General features: G+C 43.4%; 2 protein-coding genes across 2 annotated transcripts; one reads left to right on the forward strand and one right to left on the reverse strand.

Annotated features, from left to right (window-relative positions):
* Nucleotides 1-371: 371 nt before the first annotated feature.
* Nucleotides 372-11,468, reverse strand: qpctla (glutaminyl-peptide cyclotransferase-like a). Its single transcript, XM_086036921.1, has 7 exons — nt 11,070-11,468; nt 8,527-8,673; nt 6,556-6,849; nt 6,189-6,350; nt 4,366-4,465; nt 4,174-4,290; nt 372-3,422 (listed from the first exon to the last, which is right to left on the reverse strand). The coding sequence occupies exons 1-7, from the start codon at nt 11,238-11,240 to the stop codon at nt 3,277-3,279; spliced, it is 1,137 nt and encodes a 378-aa protein (XP_085893047.1). The 5' UTR covers nt 11,241-11,468; the 3' UTR covers nt 372-3,276.
* Nucleotides 11,469-14,608: 3,140 nt separating this feature from the next.
* LOC147145017 (ribonucleoside-diphosphate reductase large subunit) lies at nt 14,609-19,181 on the forward strand. Its single transcript, XM_086035015.1, has 4 exons — nt 14,609-14,865; nt 16,185-18,166; nt 18,333-18,521; nt 18,880-19,181. The coding sequence occupies exons 1-4, from the start codon at nt 14,847-14,849 to the stop codon at nt 19,087-19,089; spliced, it is 2,400 nt and encodes a 799-aa protein (XP_085891141.1). The 5' UTR covers nt 14,609-14,846; the 3' UTR covers nt 19,090-19,181.
* The last annotated feature ends 157 nt before the right edge of the window (nt 19,182-19,338 follow it).

The raw sequence follows: 19,338 nt of genomic DNA on the forward strand, positions 1-19,338 counted from the left end.
GAAAACTATTATTTACGACATTTTATTTTTGTTCATCTATCTTTGCCACTGACATGTAGTGACGGGCAAATAAATGCTCATCCATATGGCATACAGTACATTAAATTTTGCATCCACCTGTGCCAGTCATATATAAATGTTAATCTACAGCAATAATAAGGGAACCGGCCCACCGGTTCCAATACTTTTGAAAATGAGTGTATAAGCAAATATTTTCATCTGTGGACTAATGACAAATAGGAAAAAAAAAAAGCAATGACCTCCTTTTAACTGGATGCCTTTTATAGAGACACGCATAGAACACCTCCATCAATAACAAGTTTTAAGTGGGCTGTTGCCACATTTTTTGTTTTTTAACGAATCACCTCCTGTAAATTCCCCTTAAAGTTTATTCCTGAACAATGCTCCATGAAGGCTCAAACGCATACCAGTTACAGTACATATTGTTCAATGCTCCATGAAGGCTCAAACGCATACCAGTTACAGTACATATTGTATAAAACAGTACAGGAAAAGCCAAAAATATACTCAACATTTCTCTTTTCAGGTATGATTATGTGAGGCCACAAGCATTTGACACTTTAGGCTTTAGTTTTTGTAAATGATCATTTTTAAGGTTCGGCAAGATGGTTTTCTGTGCCTGAAAGCAGTTCACGCCAGTGCAGCCCTCTGAGTGGACTTTCCCTGGCTTTACTAATTGCTGTGCTTTCAAGTGGCTGCCTGAAAAGTTTTTCTGTCCGAGTTCACTTCTTCCATTTCGCCACGCTGCTCCAATGTGAATTGGCGAAGGTGGTGTGCTTACAGTGCAAAGCCTAAGCTGTCAAATGCTAATGGCTTAAGTTCGTTCCAAAGATACCGGAATCAAAATTAAAAGGAAAAAAAAAAAGGAATATATAAACTTTTGGGGCACCCTGAAGAACACATGGTCGCCAAACTCTCAGTTTTGATCAGAAACTTGGTCTCTCCGCTTACTGAAATACATCATATAGGCATGGGCTGACATGACGGTACGACAATCGTGAGCAAACATATCACAGTACAGTAGTAAAATTACAGGTGTAAAATGATTTTTTTTAGTTTTTATATTTAAGCAATTAACAGCATTTTCGCAAATTGAATACAATATTTTTATTTATATTATAAAATATATTTAGTACAGAAGAAAAGTGTACCATCTTCAGTTGAAATAAATTAGCATTCTTCTCTTTAACTCATTCACTGCCAGATTTTCAGACCCTCTCTGTGGGCTACTCTTGTCCTTGGGGCTAACTAGCACCCGCCAGCACTTTTTTTTATTAGGACAATGCACAAAGAAAAAAGGCAGATGTGTTTGAAGTGTGTGTCATGCCTTTCTCCGTGTATGAGGTGGTGGAAAAAAATATATATAATTGGAGGCAATTAACTTCAAAGAGGCGGCTAGTTTACTCAACTCTGCAAGCAGGCATATTGTGCATTGCTTAGACATGCCCTAAAAAAAAAAAGAAAGCTCATTAACCAGTCAAAGCCAGTTTTTGCGGTTATTGTAACCTTGGCACTTCAAAACCATGCTAAACCGTCAAAGCGGGTAATCGGCCCATGCCTAATCATGTATCGGTAGTTACCATCAATGGAAACTAAGAAACTAAGGATAAAGGAAACGACAAATTGTGTGCCTGCTTCATGGTCAAACTTTGAGGCTGTGATATCAGGACATTTCACACAATTTCTTGCAGGTAAAATGCTCCATCATTTTTCCTTCATGCATTTCAGTGTTTTGACATTCACCCATGGGCGCAGATGGTATTGGGGATAGGGGAGGGGGGTCACCTTTAAGTCCGACATAGATTTACTTTTTTTACTCATGTAAACACATGTTTTTTCTGTATGTAAAATATGATAAGGCTGAGAGGCGCTTGGGAGCACTCAACTTTTTTTTAATGCGTCTTGATGGGAATCGGTGAATGTGTTTGTGAGCCCTGTCAAAGAGGATTTTCTGTCCCCTTTGGGACAGACAAAGTATTCTATTCTATTCGTTGTGGTAAGAACTCTTAAATGCCCACTTTCAGTGGAGCTTAAAACACACCGACATTCATTGACATGAGTCACTCTCACACTGTAAAAAATTACGTGTCTGTATAATTTTCTCCACAAACATTTGTAGCCTAATTTATTTCTACTTAGAAAGGTTTTGTGGCATGTACTCAATACTCATCGCTAGGAACGATAAAAATATCTGTCACATCTGTTCTTTTTGAGCCAACGTCATTTTTTTTTTTGCAGTGGGGGATAAGTGCAGCCAACAAACAACCGGTAGCATGCGATGCCTGTCTTGTGCTGAAATAAGAAACAAAAATGAAGAAACAAAACACATGAACAGTGTTTTAAAAAGGAATGATGCAAGTGGACTTTCATTTTATGGCTTTGTTGCCTGTTGAGATGTGGCAGTTAATCTGATCTTTTCATAATGTTGAATAGCTAGTCTCCCCCCCAAAAAAAGGAGAATCTACAGATGACCTGGCGTTTGCCCTCACTAGACGTAGGCTAAATGTAAAACAAAAGCATTTTTATACTGTATTAAGTGTTGAGCAGGAAGCATTTTTTTTTATGTACTGGTAAATATATATATATATATATATATATATATTTTTTTTTTTTTTCCTATGACACATTACAGGCAATTCCTGATGACAATGTCAATGAGGCAGGTCATAGTCAAGAGAGGATCCGCCTGGGGTAAAACCACTAAAGTTCATACACAATTGTTAAAAGTCCTAACAAAATCAAATTTTGCGGTTGGCATGAAGTTTTGATGGGTGATTTGGCATTCCGGACAAACAACAGTTTCATCTTGTACTGTATGACTAGTATTATTATTCTAACAATTCAATATTATTTCAACCAAAAATGGCTTATAAATCCCCTGTGCCCCCCCCGGTTCCAAAATCCCACCTGCACCCCCGCATTGACCCAAAAAGATTTCATTAGTGCGTCTCATATTCATGGGATAAAGTGTAAAGCTAAAGATGAATAGAAATAAATGAAATTAACAATTGTTATTCAGCTCTGATAACATTTAGGCAGCAGAAGAAATACTTGACCTGGGTTGACCTGACTTGACCTAGGACACATTAGTTTGTAGATCTTTGGCCGGTGTCCGGTCAGCCGGTCACTCCAGTCCTTGTTGCTCCTTCTAGATAGCTATTGGTAAGGACTACCGGTACTTCCTCTTTCAGCAGCGTCTCACCAACTGACATGCAAATTCCATTGCCTTCATTCAGAACTGATGAGAAGTGGCCTTCATAAGCCCAGGTATTCGGCCAGGAACACGGCCATGATCTTGGTCAGATTCTCCACGGTGGGACGATGGATGTTCTCCTCGGTGTCATCCAGTGTGTGCCACACGTTGGGGAAGGGTGTGGCGATGATGTGGAGAATAGGCACGCCTGGAGGTAAGGCACAAGGAAACGTATGGCACATCAAGTACGTGGTAAGGGTGGCCACAGATGGGCATTCCGTCCCAAGGACAGAACTGTCCATTTTGTGGACGGAGGACGCAAAGTCTTAACTCATTCGCTGCCAGACATTTTCAGACCCTTTTTTACCCTAACGTTTGAAAGAAATTGAAAAACATATCAATAAGTGCCTAGGATTGAATGGCCGGACTGTGAAAAGACAAGTAAATTCATCACAGGCAGTGAATGAGTTAAAAAGGACGAGCCAAGCAAGGGCGGGAGTGGATTTTCGTCCGTCCCTGTATTCGTCCCTAATCGGGTCAAGCGCCGACTGAACGTGGTGTGTCGGGTTCTTTTAAAAAGCAAGACCACTGTTCTCTTTTGCAATACCACGGAGCTGCCTTTATTAATTGCCTGCACAACGCTTTTCATGTGATTCCCAGCACAAGAATCACGGCCTATGTACACTTCAGTTGTATTTAACACTTAAAAGTACAATCAATACATTTGCATTTAAACTCCAAGCGTTGTGTTTAAACATTTAATGTAGGTACAATTTTGATTTCACTTAGGTGCAATACATTTCAACTTAATTTCATTTAAGATTTTTCCTATATTTTAGACCAGTATTATCAGTCAAACTGGTAAATATCACAGTGGCTTACATTTTAATATTAAATGTACTTTTTAGTCTTCTCCTGATTATTTAGTTTGTAAAGACACGTGCATCACAGGCATTCACCTCTGCGAAGGAAGGGTACGTGATCGTCCTCAACCGCTCCAAAGTTCACGTCCTTCCTGAAGTAGGTCTGCTCCAAGGGGTGCGACGCCAGCAGACCCTGACGATGGAGGCGCTTCTCTGTCAACAACAAGAGACCAATGAATGACGGACGCATAGATTACATTTGCTTACCACCCCCTCGGTGCACGTTACCTGTAGCGATCAAGCGGTCAAACCAGCGTGCCGTGTTTTCAAAGTGGTTCACAATCAGTGGATTGGGAGGACCCAGAAGGTCGAGCAGCACAAAGAGGTCCTGGACAGACAATTGAGGGTTCATACAAATTGATACCGTAATCCCTATTTTATTGCAGTTAAAGGGGACCAGAACCCCCGGCAAAATGTGAAAAACCGCAAAGTTGACTTTTTTTTAATTATCATTAATATATATTTTTTTAATTTGATACATTTTCATTTTGGATGGATTTTACAACTCTATTATGTCGTTGCCAACCCCCCCCCCCAACATGGTTTCCACCATTCCAAATACTTGTTACACAACAACTTCAACTTTAAAATGCTGAATGAAGACTAAATACCAAGCTGCAGGCTGTGAGAGGAACGTCCACTACAAGCCCAGCAGTGAAAGATTACGACGGAACGCTGGCTATTAATCATGTTAAAATTGGTCATTTTTACCCTAAAATTGGCCTAGCTTAACTAGAATCCCGCGGTGCATTTTAGCCAAAGGCACAATCTTGGTGTATTAATGCACTTTTAAAGGCTTCTTCTTGTTGTGCAAAGCGAAAGTTAGTGTCATTACTTCCGCTCTTGCTGCTGCTTTACTTTATTAACGCAACGCTATGCACAACAACAAGGACCTTTATATCAAATTCAATGGAGCTTTGGATAAAATGCAGGTAAGCTTTTTTTTAAGACAAACTAACACTTTATTTGCATAACATTTTATTTGCCAATGTTTTGTCATCCTTGTGCTGAGCGCGTCGTGCTTGTCGGGTGGCTGAGCGCACTCAGCTCACAACCTCTGAAAACAGCTGTGGACTAGCCGCTTATCCGGCTCGACTTTTGACTAACTCAACGGCACATTTGAATAACGTCATGAGTTTCCGAACAGAACATGGTTCATAAATGCCATTCGAGACCGGTGAGATACAAAAAGGGAAATGCCGGGTCAGGCTGCGATGAATGCCGAGCCAATCAGCTGACGGGATAAATCCACTGCCCGTGGGTAAGTACAAAAGCCTTCAAGTCAACTATCTCTTTGAAACAACAAGTCTTTCCGCAATATGGCCGCCTATAAGTATACCCTGACGAACTTTTGACAGAACATTTGCGGCCTTCGAAAACACATGCAATTGTTTGCCGCTCAGTGGGATAGGGGCTTTAGACAAAGCTATCATTCAAAGATTCTTCCCACCAACCCCCCAAAAAATACGTATTTTTTCTCGCTCTGTTGTAAATTAAAAACAACAAAGTATTGTAAAACAGAGAAATGTTCCGCTTTAAGTGTTATGCGACCCCCAAAAATAATTTTATTCATTACGGTACATATATTTAATCGGTTATCGTAATTTAATTCGACTTGCCGAACTGGCATCGGCCATATCCGTAGGGTCTGCTGCTTTAATCAGGAAATTAGCACTCTATTTTACTTTACAAACGCATACTAATGACATTATTCAAGAAAATGGAAAGAAAAAAACGTTGCCAATTGTTTTGCTTCAATTCAATGGGGGTTATTCTGCTCCTTGTGTTGTGCGTTGCTTGGCCACATGGTGGCAGTATAATACAAACAGAAATACATGGAGACGGTAGCAGCTGCTCCGCAAGCTGCAGTAAAAGCTGAATGCTGGCTAGCATCTTGAAAAGTGGGGTCACTCAAAGCACCACAGTATACCATGAAAATCTATAGGGCAATGGCCTCTTAAAAAAACAAACAAAAAAAAAAAAACATTGGCATTACAATGTGGGCGCAAACCATAAACTGCGATATACGCGTTGAACGCTGTATTCCTCACCACAGCGTGTATAAGGGTGGTATGCATGGCACCCGCAGGGTGAGGCGAGGCGGCCATGTGCTCAGCCAGGTGACGGGAGCCATACAGAGAATCGGTGGAGGTCCATTTCTCGAACGACTCTTCCCCGTCAAAAAAGACGAGCTGCAGAGTTACTGGAAGCTTCTGTGGAAAGAAAACAAAGAGGGCGAGATGGCCTCAATCAAGGGAAGCAAATGTAATTAGGTACGACATATACATAACCATAATGGATGAATTGGCCCACCCCTGCTCTAATGTCAATGTATGCTTGACTACATCATAAACGACAAAGCTAGTGCATGTTACAAAGGGTGAAGAACATACCTGTACATGCGAAGCATTCACTTACCTGTTTTTTGAAAGACTTCAGCTTACTATCCAGAGCTGTGGCCAGCTCCAGGATCATAGCGCAGGGCACGGCTGAGTCACTGGCCCCAACAAACACCTTCTGCGGGGCCCGGCTGTCCGGGGGCAGTGCCTTGGAGTCATAGTGGCACGTCAGCAGCAGCCTGCGAGGGGCCGAAGGGTCCAGAATGGCCAGGACGTTTGTGAATGTGACCCGTCCTTTTGGGGTGGCAGCCAGAAATGGGTCCAGTTCTATGTCCCAGTCGGCGGACAGCGAGGACAGCGTGCTTAAGATGTGCTGCGGGGGTAGGAGGGTGGTAGCATTTTAAACACAGTACATATTTTTTACTGCACTTGAATCTGTTTTTCCAGTATTTATGACAATGTTAACAGGGTTTTTCCTGCATTCAAAATTGCGAGTCGGCCGCCTCCAGCTAATTTTTTGCCCGTCCCCAGGCAGAGCGACTGATATCGCTCATCACGGTGTAAAGTTACAGCTGCGTTGATTGAGTGATTTTTGTTCCTCTGCAGCAGCAACGTATTTTAACTGCAATTGCAGCTTTTGCCACTATGCAGGCGCGATATCAGGTCTGGCCAATCCGCAGCTTGCGAGCCAAATGTGGCTCTTTGACGCTTTCATGCGGCTCTTGAAGCCCTTTTCACTATGAACTTGGCAGTGCGCTGTTGTCAACCCCATTCATGTGTATGTGGTGAAGGGCAGCACCACAGAAGCCACCAGTGTTGCTGGGCGGCGCTGCGCATACCCGGGACGTCTGCCACGACGGCAAATCCCCTCAGATTGAAACATTCTACTTTACGGCGGACATTCTACTTTTGGCGGCATGAGGACAATGGAGGAAGCCTTGATAATTAAAGTGCATTTACTGAATTAACACTGAAAGATACATCTTGTCTTCTTTTGCTTTACCTATTTAAAAGGAACAAAGACTGTGCTTTCTTTTGTAACAATGAAAGATACATTTTGTAAACCAGTGAAAGCCTCACATTTTTACTTCCTACATCAGCACTTACAAATATGGGCATGCTGTTGTGCGTATGATAATGAGGTTGTCCGAGCGCGGCGACTGAACAGATTACATTCGGCAAGCAAGGTACACTTTGTCGCAAATGAGACTGAAGGAAAAAAACGTTGAGCAGTGTTGCCTACTGAGCTCACTCTCAAAATGGGAGGGGGGAAAAAAAATAAAATAAAATCAGAGCGTCGCAAAAATATGAAGTTCAACACGGGACATTTTAACATTTCTTGTCGACTCTAATGACAAACCCACATTAAAAAAAAAGCCAACAAAAACAAAACAGCAACACCAGCACCAATATAGTACAAAGCAAAACTAGCATACCTTATGAGCTCATATACTGGCCTATGCTAGGGGGTTTTCTGCATGGTTATTCTGCCTCAAAGTATGTTTGGCATCATTTGGCCAAAGCTTCACATCTTAGCGGTACTTCACTTCACAGGAATTTTCTAAATGGGACTGAACTTCGCAAGCACAAGTTGCTCTCTTTTGAAAGGTCTGGCAGAAAAGTAGACACGGTTGCTCCAAAATTTATGGAGCACTTGATTCAACTTGCTTGGAAGTTCGAACAGAGTTTGTCAAAATATGGAAGAGAGCTCGGGAGTGAGGGGACAGTTTATGTGCGCCCATATGTATGATGTGGCTCCTTGCAGTAACACTTTAAAAATTGTTGCACTAATTTTAATAATGCTTTAAGGCGCTAATAGTCATTCTTATTGGAACTCTTAAAGTATGTTTCCTGTAAAAGAAAGTGAGTCGGTTGAATTCACACAATACATGCAACGTCATGGCGCATGGTCAGGATGGTACCACCTCTGCCGCAATTTGAGCCAGGAAAAACCTTAGTAAAAAGCTGTAATAACTAAAGCCATAATAAAAAAAATGAACTCAATAAATAGACAGCAGATTTCCACACACAAAAATACAATGAGCTTTACCCGCCGCACAATCTTGCTGCCTTGTGTCCCAGGCAGCCTCTCTATCAGGATAGGCCTCAGGTGAGCCTCCCACAGGCGCCTTCCATCCACTTGGGAGGCCAGGCGGTTGATTTGAGCCGCAGAGTACTTGGTGGGTTTGTGGGACCACTAGAAAGGTGACAAAATATGAGTTAACGAGAGGAAATTCAACAATGTCAGATGAAATTTATGTGAATCTGTGATACCATTAAAAGGAGCAGTCAACCCCCCAAAAATTTTTTGCAAGAATATGTTCTATGCGCCTTCACTAGTCTAAACACGACATTCTGCTTAATATTACATTTGTGGTAGGGCTGGACTGATAATTCATTATCAATATGTATTGCGATTGACGTGATCGATATCAATTGAAAATACCTTTGATAAAACGTTTGACAGAATAAAATTAGAAAACAAACCCGATCATGGCATGGTGCGTGATGTAGGCAGCGCACATCCGCCTCCAAACATGAAAAACTAAGTTTGACAACAAAGAAGAAGCAGCATTTAAACCAACGAAGAAGAAGCAGATAACCCAACGGAGTTGCGTGCAGGCCCGGTGGCTGTGCGGCATACTCGCGGCATAACTTCGTTCAAATAAATGACCAGTCGACTCAGCACAACTCTTACAATAAAATGATACCATGCATGATAACCCAATTAAATATCTCTGGATGGAAACGTGGTGTACAAGTAAAGGAGTTCCCTGTCTTTGACATGCTAGTGCCGTTAGGTCATTGCATTCTATTAGTTGACCACTCGATGGCACTGAATTCTGCACATTGTATTTTTTAAGTATTACGTTAAAATAACCTAAATTCATTTTTTTTCGGGTCCTTATTTTCAATAGTAAAAAAAAAGTAAAAAATGTAATATATATCAATATCGACCAATAAAAAACACTTACATTGTGCTATACTTTTCAGTCAAATCGCCCAGCCCTAGTTTGTGGAATATGAGTTAAGCAGGAAAGTCCACCCTATTTTCAGCCATCTCATGGGGCAGCCATTTTGTCATTGCTATTGAATGAAAAAGACATCACAGTTGCTCAGGTAACGACCAATCATGGCTCAGCTTCATAAAACAGAACAGCCTTGATTGGTCATTACCTGAGCACCTGTGATGTCATTTTCAGTTGAGGAAGTGACAAAATGGCCACCCCCTGAGCTAGCTAAAAATGTTTGATTTCTCATATTCCACAAACGCAATATTAATCAGAATGCCGTGTTTAGACTAGTGAAGGCGCATAGAACATATTGCAAAGAACATTTTTGGGTTGACTCCCACTTTAATTCATGTATACAACAACTCTCTTCTGGCCACTGTACAAAAGAGCGGTCACTATCAAATCTTTTTAGAATCAAAATCCTATCGTCCAATTCCATTGAATACTCAAGGAATCTGATTTATTTTCACTCCCCTGTAATACACCGCCTACCATAAAAAAAGGGTTGTTTAAATACAGGCTAACTTGAAATAATTTGAATTAGTCAATGAGCAATCAGTATACTACAGATGCAGTTTTCGGTACCATAAGAAAATTGTTCTCATATGCACAAAAGCGGACCGAAAATGTACAAAAACAACCACAAACCAACCTCAACTGTACAAATACGGTATTACTTACCACATACCAACATCATAATCATTTATTATGTGTTGCTATGGCTGCTATGACAATTTACCTCAGTTGACTAAAGTAAAGATAATACAGTACACTACTTGCAATAGTTTTGGATTTTTCATGAGTTATTACTTCATTTTTTTTAAATCAGTTAATTTTAATTCGTTTTTAGAGCAAGTTAGTTTTATTTTTTGTAAATGTGTCTCTTTAGTTCAGTTTCTATTCATTTTAGTTTTAGTTTTATGAACGAAGTATTAAGTCGAGTGCGATATTTTTAAAAAAAGGTCACTAAGTATTGTCTAACAAGATAAAACTAAACTACGATTCCCAAACAACTGTTTGTACATTCAGCATTACACCCCCCCCCCCCAAAAAAAAAAACAAATAAATAAAATTAACCCCGAAAAGCTCATGCATGAAATCAACTGACAAAGATGAAAATGAAGGAAATGTTACAACCTGACGTTACAATGCTCATCCTGTTTAAATCTTTTCTATGACGTGGTAGTGTTGTTAGGACAGAGTCATCTTGGTCTCTTCGTGACGGAACAATAAAAGCAGCTTAAAGGCAAAGACAGTTTAAATAACGATTGCAATTGAACCAGAAAATGTTTTAGTTCCTTCATGGAGCAAGCACCTGTTGTGACCGATGTCGTTTACTAGAAAACAGCAAGCCGTGCAAAGGCAAACTGACAGATTGGACGTGCATTCATACGTTTTGGTCCATTTAATTTCACATATAAGAGTCATTGTGCATTGGGTTTTAGATAAGCTTCAGAGTAAGCCCCCTAGTTTATGTGAAAAGACACACCGTATGTTTGAAATGACTTAACAGCCCATTCTAATGTCCATATACAGTACATCGGTGAGACGTTCTTAGGTTTTGCCGTAATCGTTTTACCTTATCATTGTTGAGATCTGCAACCCGCGCGCGGTTCGCATAGGGTACGTTGGTCAAGTATAACCCGAGCACCAGCGCGAACACCAACACACCGAGGAGGCACAGCCGTGTCAGCTGGTCACAGTCGTTGCCCTGTCTAGGGGGCAATTGCCGCCGGTATGACTTGGACATGAGAGCGACAGCAAAGGTTCTCTTGTCAGCGGGTTCCAAGTCAAACAACTACGTGTCCGTAGATGAAGCACGTGAAAGGAGCAAGTAACACAGGAGGCGGGACTTGTTTCGTAGAAACCAGCCTTTACGTCGCTGAAGCGCTGAAGTTTACGTTGACGTAACATGTTGTTTTGAAGGCAACAACACATTCCCGTCGTGATACATCATTAGCACCTTGCAAATTATTCGCAACAAATTAATAAAATACAACTTACTTTGTGGTTAGCGCAGATGTTTGAAATACAGTTACTTCCGCAGTTTTGTGAGTTCTTCTTTTTGAATGGCGGTTAGCGAACAAACAATTTGGAGCACTACCGCTACCATCTGGTATGTAAGGGTAAGGTAGCCCCTTTTACCCAATTCACAAAAATGTGATTCATTCCTTATATAGTTTTTGTTGTATTACTTTTAAACCATCACGCTAAGAGATGCTAACCTATATATCAGGGGTCCCCAAGCTTTTTCCTGTGAGGGCCACATAAGTTTAAACGTGTGACGATCGCATGGGTGCGTAATTATTCATTCGTACGCCTGCCACACTAACAACATTTTGCGGATGATATATTACCCAGAAGCTCGCAATAAACGATAGTATCATTTGTTTGTTGTTGTTTTTTAAATGACGTTGTAACGAGTGGTAGTGAGCTGAGGGAACACTTAGTCATGGAGGGGTGTTGTTGGATAGCCGAAGGAGCAAAGACTTTTTGATATTCCACAAGCCGTTGTTTAATTAGCAACAAAACAATACTTCCCCAGCATACCGCGCGTTACTTAAGAACATAGCGACCGACTCTGAGTCCATGACAAAAGGTGCACTGAAGTTTAGGGGAAAACAAGTGACAAACTGACATAATAAACCAAAGAGGCGCCACCGTGCCGTACCACAATAACTGACTGTTACAATTGATATACTGATATACTCCGGTCTCCGAGCTCCTCAACTACGCAACTTCCTGGTGCCTTGATCAGGTCTGCGGACAAGACGCTACTTGAGGTACCGAAGACTAAGCGGAGCCTCAGATCAAGTCTTTTTTTGTTGTTGGTCCTTCACTTTGGAAGGTCCTTCCCTTTGGAATGTCCTTCCACTAAATGTTAGGCAAGTCCCCTCTCTGTCCATTTTTTTAAACCCGTTTGAAGACACATTTGTATTCTTTGGTTTTTGATCCGACGTCAGACTGACACTTCTGCTGTTTCCGGTGTCTTCTGTATACAGTATAGTAATTTGTGTTTTAATTTATTGCTTTCAGTTGTTATATTATTGCTATTTTGTTATTGTAATGTAAAGTGATTTGTTCCAGCTGTGGTGCCTTTGTTTGATCAAATGCGCTATATAAATAAACTTGTATTGTATTGTATTGTATTGTATCGTACTGTATTGTATTGTATTGTATTGTAGTGTATTGTATTGTATTGTATTGTATTGTATTGTGTAATCCTATATCGATTAAATCCACACGATTATAGTATCCAGCAGCGAAGATATAAATCCAGTAAAAAAGGAAAACCGCTCGTTCGTCATCACACACCGGCACCTGCCTGACGCCGCTTCCCCCGAGGCTGAGCCATGACCAACGGGCCGGGTGACCACCGAGGCAGCCTCGGCTGCGGCGCTCAAGCTTACTTTTACTTTTACTATTGCTTTTACGCTTGGGGTTAGGGTTAATTACCAATATTAATAGTTATTCTTATTACATTTGGTAAAAACAATTTAAGCCCGTAATGCTCTAAACGTCCTACATCAACTTTGAACATTCCTCATAGTTTTCTGGAACACTGCACCACACAAATTCCCATCGTCATCAATTTCAAATTTAGTCTTAAAGGGAAATCAACCCAAACATTTTTTCCAGAATATGTTCCCAGCAGGCCCACTAGTTGAAACACGGCATTCTGATTAATATTACGTTTGTGGAATATGAGTTAAGCATCAAAATCCACCTGTTTTTCGTCATCTCGGGGGCGGACATTTTGTCATTTCTGTCGACTGAAAATGACATAAGAACTACTCAGGGCTCAGGTAATGACCAATCACGGCTGAGCTTCAGAAAACAGGTCAGCCATGGTTGGTCGTTACCTGAGCCCTGAGTAGTTCATCCATCCATCCATTACCTTTACCGCATATCCTCACAAGGGTCGCGAGCGTTCTGGAGCCTATGCCAGCTGTCATCGGCAGGGTACACCCTGAACTAGTTGCCAGCCAATCAAGCAAGGCACACAGAGACAAACAAACAACCGCAGTCACAATCACACCTAGGTGCAATTTACTGTAGAGTAGGGCTGCCATGATTAGTCGACTAATCACGACGACGTCGACGATCAAAATCTTCGACAATTAATTTTAATCGTTGACGCGTCATTTATTTATATATTTATTTATTTGGCACATTATTAAGAATTACAGCTAAAAAAATGTAAGGCCAGTGTATCGCCATCAATTTAAGTCTTATTTATAAACATGGAATGATGGCTTGAGTTGCAAAGTTTAATACGAGTTGAATGCAATATCATCTTGTCTTCATGTTCGATTTGTACAAAAAGAATTTAAGGTGTAAGCTAATGATGCTTATTATAAGAGCAGCAGCTTGCGATTGGCCGCGATTTATATATTATCCAATTAGTCGACTAATCGCGACTACTGTTAGTGATTAGTCGACTATCAAAATAATCGTTTGTGTCAGCCCTACTGTAGAGTGATCAATCAACCTACCATGCATGTTTTTGGAATGTGGAAAACCTGAGTACCTGGAGAAAAACCACACAGGCATGGGGAGGCAAACTCCACACAGGAAGGCCAGGGCCGGAATCAAACCCACGACGTCTAAACTGTGAGGCGGACGTGCTAACCAGTCAACCATCCGTTGGGCTAGCTATACTTTTTAGCTATAACTGTCTGCTGCAATTCTGATGAACACGGGTCGACTACGGTTCTATTTTAACGGTTATTTTGGTGGTACATGGAGAGCTAAGTATTTTGGGGGGCTGTAATTGGAGTAGAAAGTTTTAAATCCACTAGGTACATAACAATAATTGATTGACAACCAAAAACTTCAATAATTAAGGACTGTATTTCGAGAAACATTTAATGTAAACATTTCCATGCCTTTCCTCAATTTTATTTGACGTAACAATCACACAAAAACACTTATACCGTTTTTTCTCCTTGCATTTTAATTTTGACCTACTTCTTTTCAATCCCGCCATAATTTAATCCGGGAAAATAACCGGAAAAGACCGTTTTAAAGGTTTTGATTGGCTCTTCTGTGTTAAAACCCACCCGTTTCTCAATGATTGGTCATTGTGTCAGTCGATTCTGATTGGCGCGCACGTGTTACAGCTCTGCCTTTCTCTAATGGCGATTGGTGAATTGTCGGACCAGTCTTGCCTTCACGCCCCTTCCCTTCTCCACAAATATAACGTTAGCGGGAGTTTGCTGGACTAGGAGCCACCTTCTTCCCGCGCTGTCGCGAAGACCCTCGACTCTCGGCGGCCGAAAGAAAACTTTAACGCCGTGGACAGGACGACTGTTGGCGTTTTGTGGGAGTACCAAAGACACCACACGCTGCCAAGATGCATGTGATTAAGAGAGGTGCGTGCCAACCGGACGGTTTAGTTATTGTCGCTCGAGGCCTTCCGTTTCTTCGCCGCTCGTCTTCTCACTAGTTATTGCAAGACAAGTTAAATATTTTGCGTCGTTATACTTTGCGGTTAAACAGTTTTGTCGCACGGGGGCAAGCTCGTAGTTCGTACATAGTTAGCTAGCAGCACACAACAGCTAATTGAGTTTTCTAGTTGGATTAAATGAAGCTAAGCAAGCATATTCGGTTGAGAAGAAAACAATTTATTAACGAGATAACTGCGCTCAGAAGTTGTTGTAATGTGTTGTTTCTACGTCGTTCTACGATAATTTCCCCCCTATGCCTTTGTCATAGTTGGCGCCAAACTGTTTATGTAAACACGCATGCGCACACGTAACGAAAACCTTGATCGTCTTTACATTAAATCTTACATTCCTATCCTGGATGTTATTCTTTCACCTCAGATTTTAACTTCCCCCTCCACCTAAAATGACCCATAATTCCCAAATGAACATACTTTTGGAGGGGTAAAGTCGTCTGTACTCCAAGGTTTTATACCCTGATGCTGTCCAGGTCTACTGAAATGGATTTTAGATTCACCAAAGTGTTAAATCAAGGAACATTGTGCTCATCATCTACCGGTAACTGGACATATCATAAATGACTGTCTGTTTTAATGGGACAATGCTGACATTGTTCAAGAGAGAGCTTGAAACAGTCCTGAGAACTGTGTATCCATCTTATTTGCAGTACAATAACATTCAATAAAAATATAAGTGCACTTAATTATGAAATGCAACAGATTTTTTTTTGTCTAAGTTAAAGCTAAATCATTGTCCTTTCGTTAGCTTGGCCATGGATAATGACGTTGGTTTAGCATAACATGCTGTATTAGCATTTGGATCCCTTTGTTTGCTCTCACAAAGACCTTGAAATTTTGAAGTTTGAGAACGAACAAAAAACAATCCAGTCATTTTAAAGGGTGTTAAGTGATGACCTTTATACAAGATTTGATACTTTTGCGCAAGTACAGAATGTCAGTACTTTTCCCATCTCTGTAAATGTGACATCACACAGTAAGGGTCTATTGTAAATGTATTAATTTGCTTGCTGGTAGCCAAGGTGCAGCACAATGTCTGTCACATTGAAGCAAAACTACAAATGAAAAAGCAGTTTAAATTATTAAAATTGGATCAAATAAAAAAACCCTGCACAAATAAAGTGAACAAAAAATACTTTCAATAAAGCCGGTGTCAAGCCTTTTTAAATCTGTGAAAATGCAGAGTTTCTATTTGTTAGTTGTAACGCCGACTGTATTCTTGTGTTCCAGATGGCCGCCAAGAGCGCGTCATGTTTGATAAAATCACCTCGCGCATCCAGAAGCTTTGCTACGGCCTTAACTCTGACTTTGTGGACCCGGCCCAGATCACCATGAAAGTGATCCAGGGCCTGTACAGTGGCGTGACCACGGTGGAGCTGGACACGCTGGCGGCCGAGATCGCCGCCACGCTCACCACCAAGCACCCCGACTACGCCATTCTGGCGGCGCGCATCGCTGTCTCCAACCTGCACAAGGAGACCAAGAAGGTGTTCAGCGAGGTCATGGAGGACCTCTTCAACTACGTCAACCCGCTCAACCGCCGCCACTCGCCCATGATCTCCAAGGAGACGCTGGACATTGTCCTGGAGCACAAGGACCGCCTCAACTCGGCCATCATCTACGACCGCGACTTCTCCTACAATTTCTTTGGCTTCAAGACCCTAGAGCGTTCGTACCTGCTCAAGATCAACGGCAAGGTGGCGGAGCGACCGCAGCACATGCTGATGCGGGTGGCGGTGGGCATCCACGGCCAGCGCGTGGACGCCGCCATCGAGACGTACAACCTGCTGTCGGAGAGGTGGTTCACGCACGCCTCGCCCACGCTCTTCAACGCCGGCACCAACCGGCCGCAATTGTCCAGCTGCTTCCTGCTGGCCATGAAAGACGACAGCATCGAGGGCATCTACGACACGCTCAAGCAGTGCGCCCTCATCTCCAAGTCGGCGGGCGGCATCGGCGTGGCGGTCAGTTGCATCCGCTCCACGGGCAGCTACATTGCCGGCACCAACGGCAACTCCAACGGCCTGGTGCCCATGCTGCGCGTCTACAACAACACGGCGCGCTACGTGGACCAGGGCGGCAACAAGCGGCCCGGCGCCTTCGCCATGTACCTGGAGCCGTGGCACTTTGACGTCTTTGACTTCCTGGAGCTGAAGAAGAACACGGGCAAAGAGGAGCAGCGTGCCCGCGACCTGTTCTACGCCCTCTGGATCCCGGACCTGTTCATGAAGAGGGTGGAGAGCAACCGAGACTGGTCGCTCATGTGCCCCAACGAGTGCCCCGGCCTGGACGAGTGCTGGGGCGATGAGTTCGAGGCCTTGTACACGCGCTACGAAAAGGAGGGCCGAGTCAAGCGGGTGGTCAAGGCCCAGCAGGTGTGGTACGCCATCATCGAGTCGCAGACGGAGACGGGCACGCCGTACATGCTCTACAAGGACGCATGCAACCGCAAAAGCAACCAGCAGAACTTGGGCACCATCAAGTGCAGCAACCTGTGCACGGAGATCGTGGAGTACACTAGCCAGGATGAGGTGGCCGTGTGCAACCTGGCCTCCGTGGCGCTCAACATGTACGTCACGCCCGAGCGCACGTACGACTTCAAGAAGCTGGCGGCAGTCACCAAAGTCATCGTCAAGAACCTCAACAGGATCATTGACATCAACTACTACCCGGTGCCCGAGGCGCAGCGCTCCAACATGCGGCACCGGCCCATCGGCATCGGCGTGCAGGGGCTGGCCGACGCCTTCATCCTCATGCGCCGGCCCTTCGAGAGCGCCGAGGCGCAGCTGCTCAACGTCCAGATCTTCGAGACGCTCTACTACGCCGCGCTGGAGGCCAGCTGCGAGCTGGCCGCCGAGCACGGCCCCTACGAGACGTACCCGGGCTCGCCTGTCAGCAAGGGGATCCTCCAGTACGACATGTGGCAGCGGACGCCCACGCCGCTGTGGGACTGGGCGCTGCTCAAGGAGAAGATCGCCAAGCACGGCGTGAGGAACAGCCTGCTGCTGGCGCCCATGCCCACTGCCTCCACCGCGCAAATCCTCGGCAACAACGAGTCCATCGAGGCGTACACCAGCAACATCTACACGCGCAGGGTGCTCTCCGGCGAGTTCCAGTGCGTCAACCCGCACCTGCTCAAGGACCTCACCGAAAGGGGGCTGTGGGGCGAGGACATGAAGAACCAGCTAATCGCTCACAATGGATCCATACAGGTATGAGTAACCGCAAAGTATTACCTATTATTATGCTATGGATCATGTCATGGGGGGTTCTGGAACTTGCGGCTACTGTAATTTTCTTGAACCGAAAAATCGGCAGTATAGTGGAGGATTACTGTATTTCTAATCCTAGTCTTGGGTTTTCTCTCTCTCTCTCCAGGACATTGTGGAAATCCCAGATGACCTGAAGCAGCTGTACAAAACCGTGTGGGAGATTTCTCAGAAGACGGTGCTCAAGATGGCCGCCGACCGAGGGGCGTACATCGACCAGAGCCAGTCGCTCAACATTCACATCGCAGAGCCCAATTATGGCAAACTGACCAGCATGCACTTCTTCGGCTGGAAGCAGGTATGTCACGAAGAAGCAGAGTGAATATTTACACAGCTGTCCCACTTTTTGCATAACAACTAGTAGTGCATCTTTGTTCCGTGATCGGTACAGAATGAAGCGTCCCTGTTCGGGCCAGGCACGATCTGTGGAATGGTTGGTGAAGAAATAAATGTGTGCGTTAACATTAAGGCAACCTGATTAGTCCACATTGACCGTAATAGCAGCACAGGAAGATGATAACCCTCATGCATCGCATGTATGGGAGCGCCAACTGAGTAGTCAGATAAAAGCATAATCCATGTTCAGCCTTTTTCTTGTCGCAGAAGCATTCTTAGCTTCTTTTAAAATGGCTCTTTTGTCATCCTTCTGCTCCCAGGGTCTGAAGACAGGCATGTATTACCTGCGCACCAAGCCTGCTGCCAGTCCCATCCAGTTCACGCTGGACAAGGAGAAGCTGAAGGAGGCGTCCGCCTTGATCAACGGCACCACCGAGAAAACCTCAGAGCTAGACGCCAAAGAGCGCAACACTGCCGCCATGGTGTGCTCCCTGGAGAACAGAGACGAGTGCCTCATGTGCGGTTCTTGAACGCTCCCTCCAATCTTAAATTTGACTACGGTTCTGTTCTTCAAATGTTAATACTCTCAATATATACTAAATAAAATGTTAATTTAACAATGGATGGATCCCATTTCTCTTAATTGCAACATTTGTAGTTCAATGCATCAACTGTGACCTGGAGTTGTTCTCACCCTGCTATGTTATTGAGGAGGCTCCACAAAGCACTATAATCGAGGAACCTGCTTCCCTTTCATCTTTTAGCTCCTTGACAGGTAT

This window comes from Filicampus tigris, chromosome 7 (assembly GCF_054856515.1).
Source record: "Filicampus tigris isolate MCC_2025a chromosome 7, RoL_Ftig_1.0, whole genome shotgun sequence".
In the NCBI taxonomy this organism is placed as follows: Eukaryota; Metazoa; Chordata; class Actinopteri; order Syngnathiformes; family Syngnathidae; genus Filicampus; species Filicampus tigris.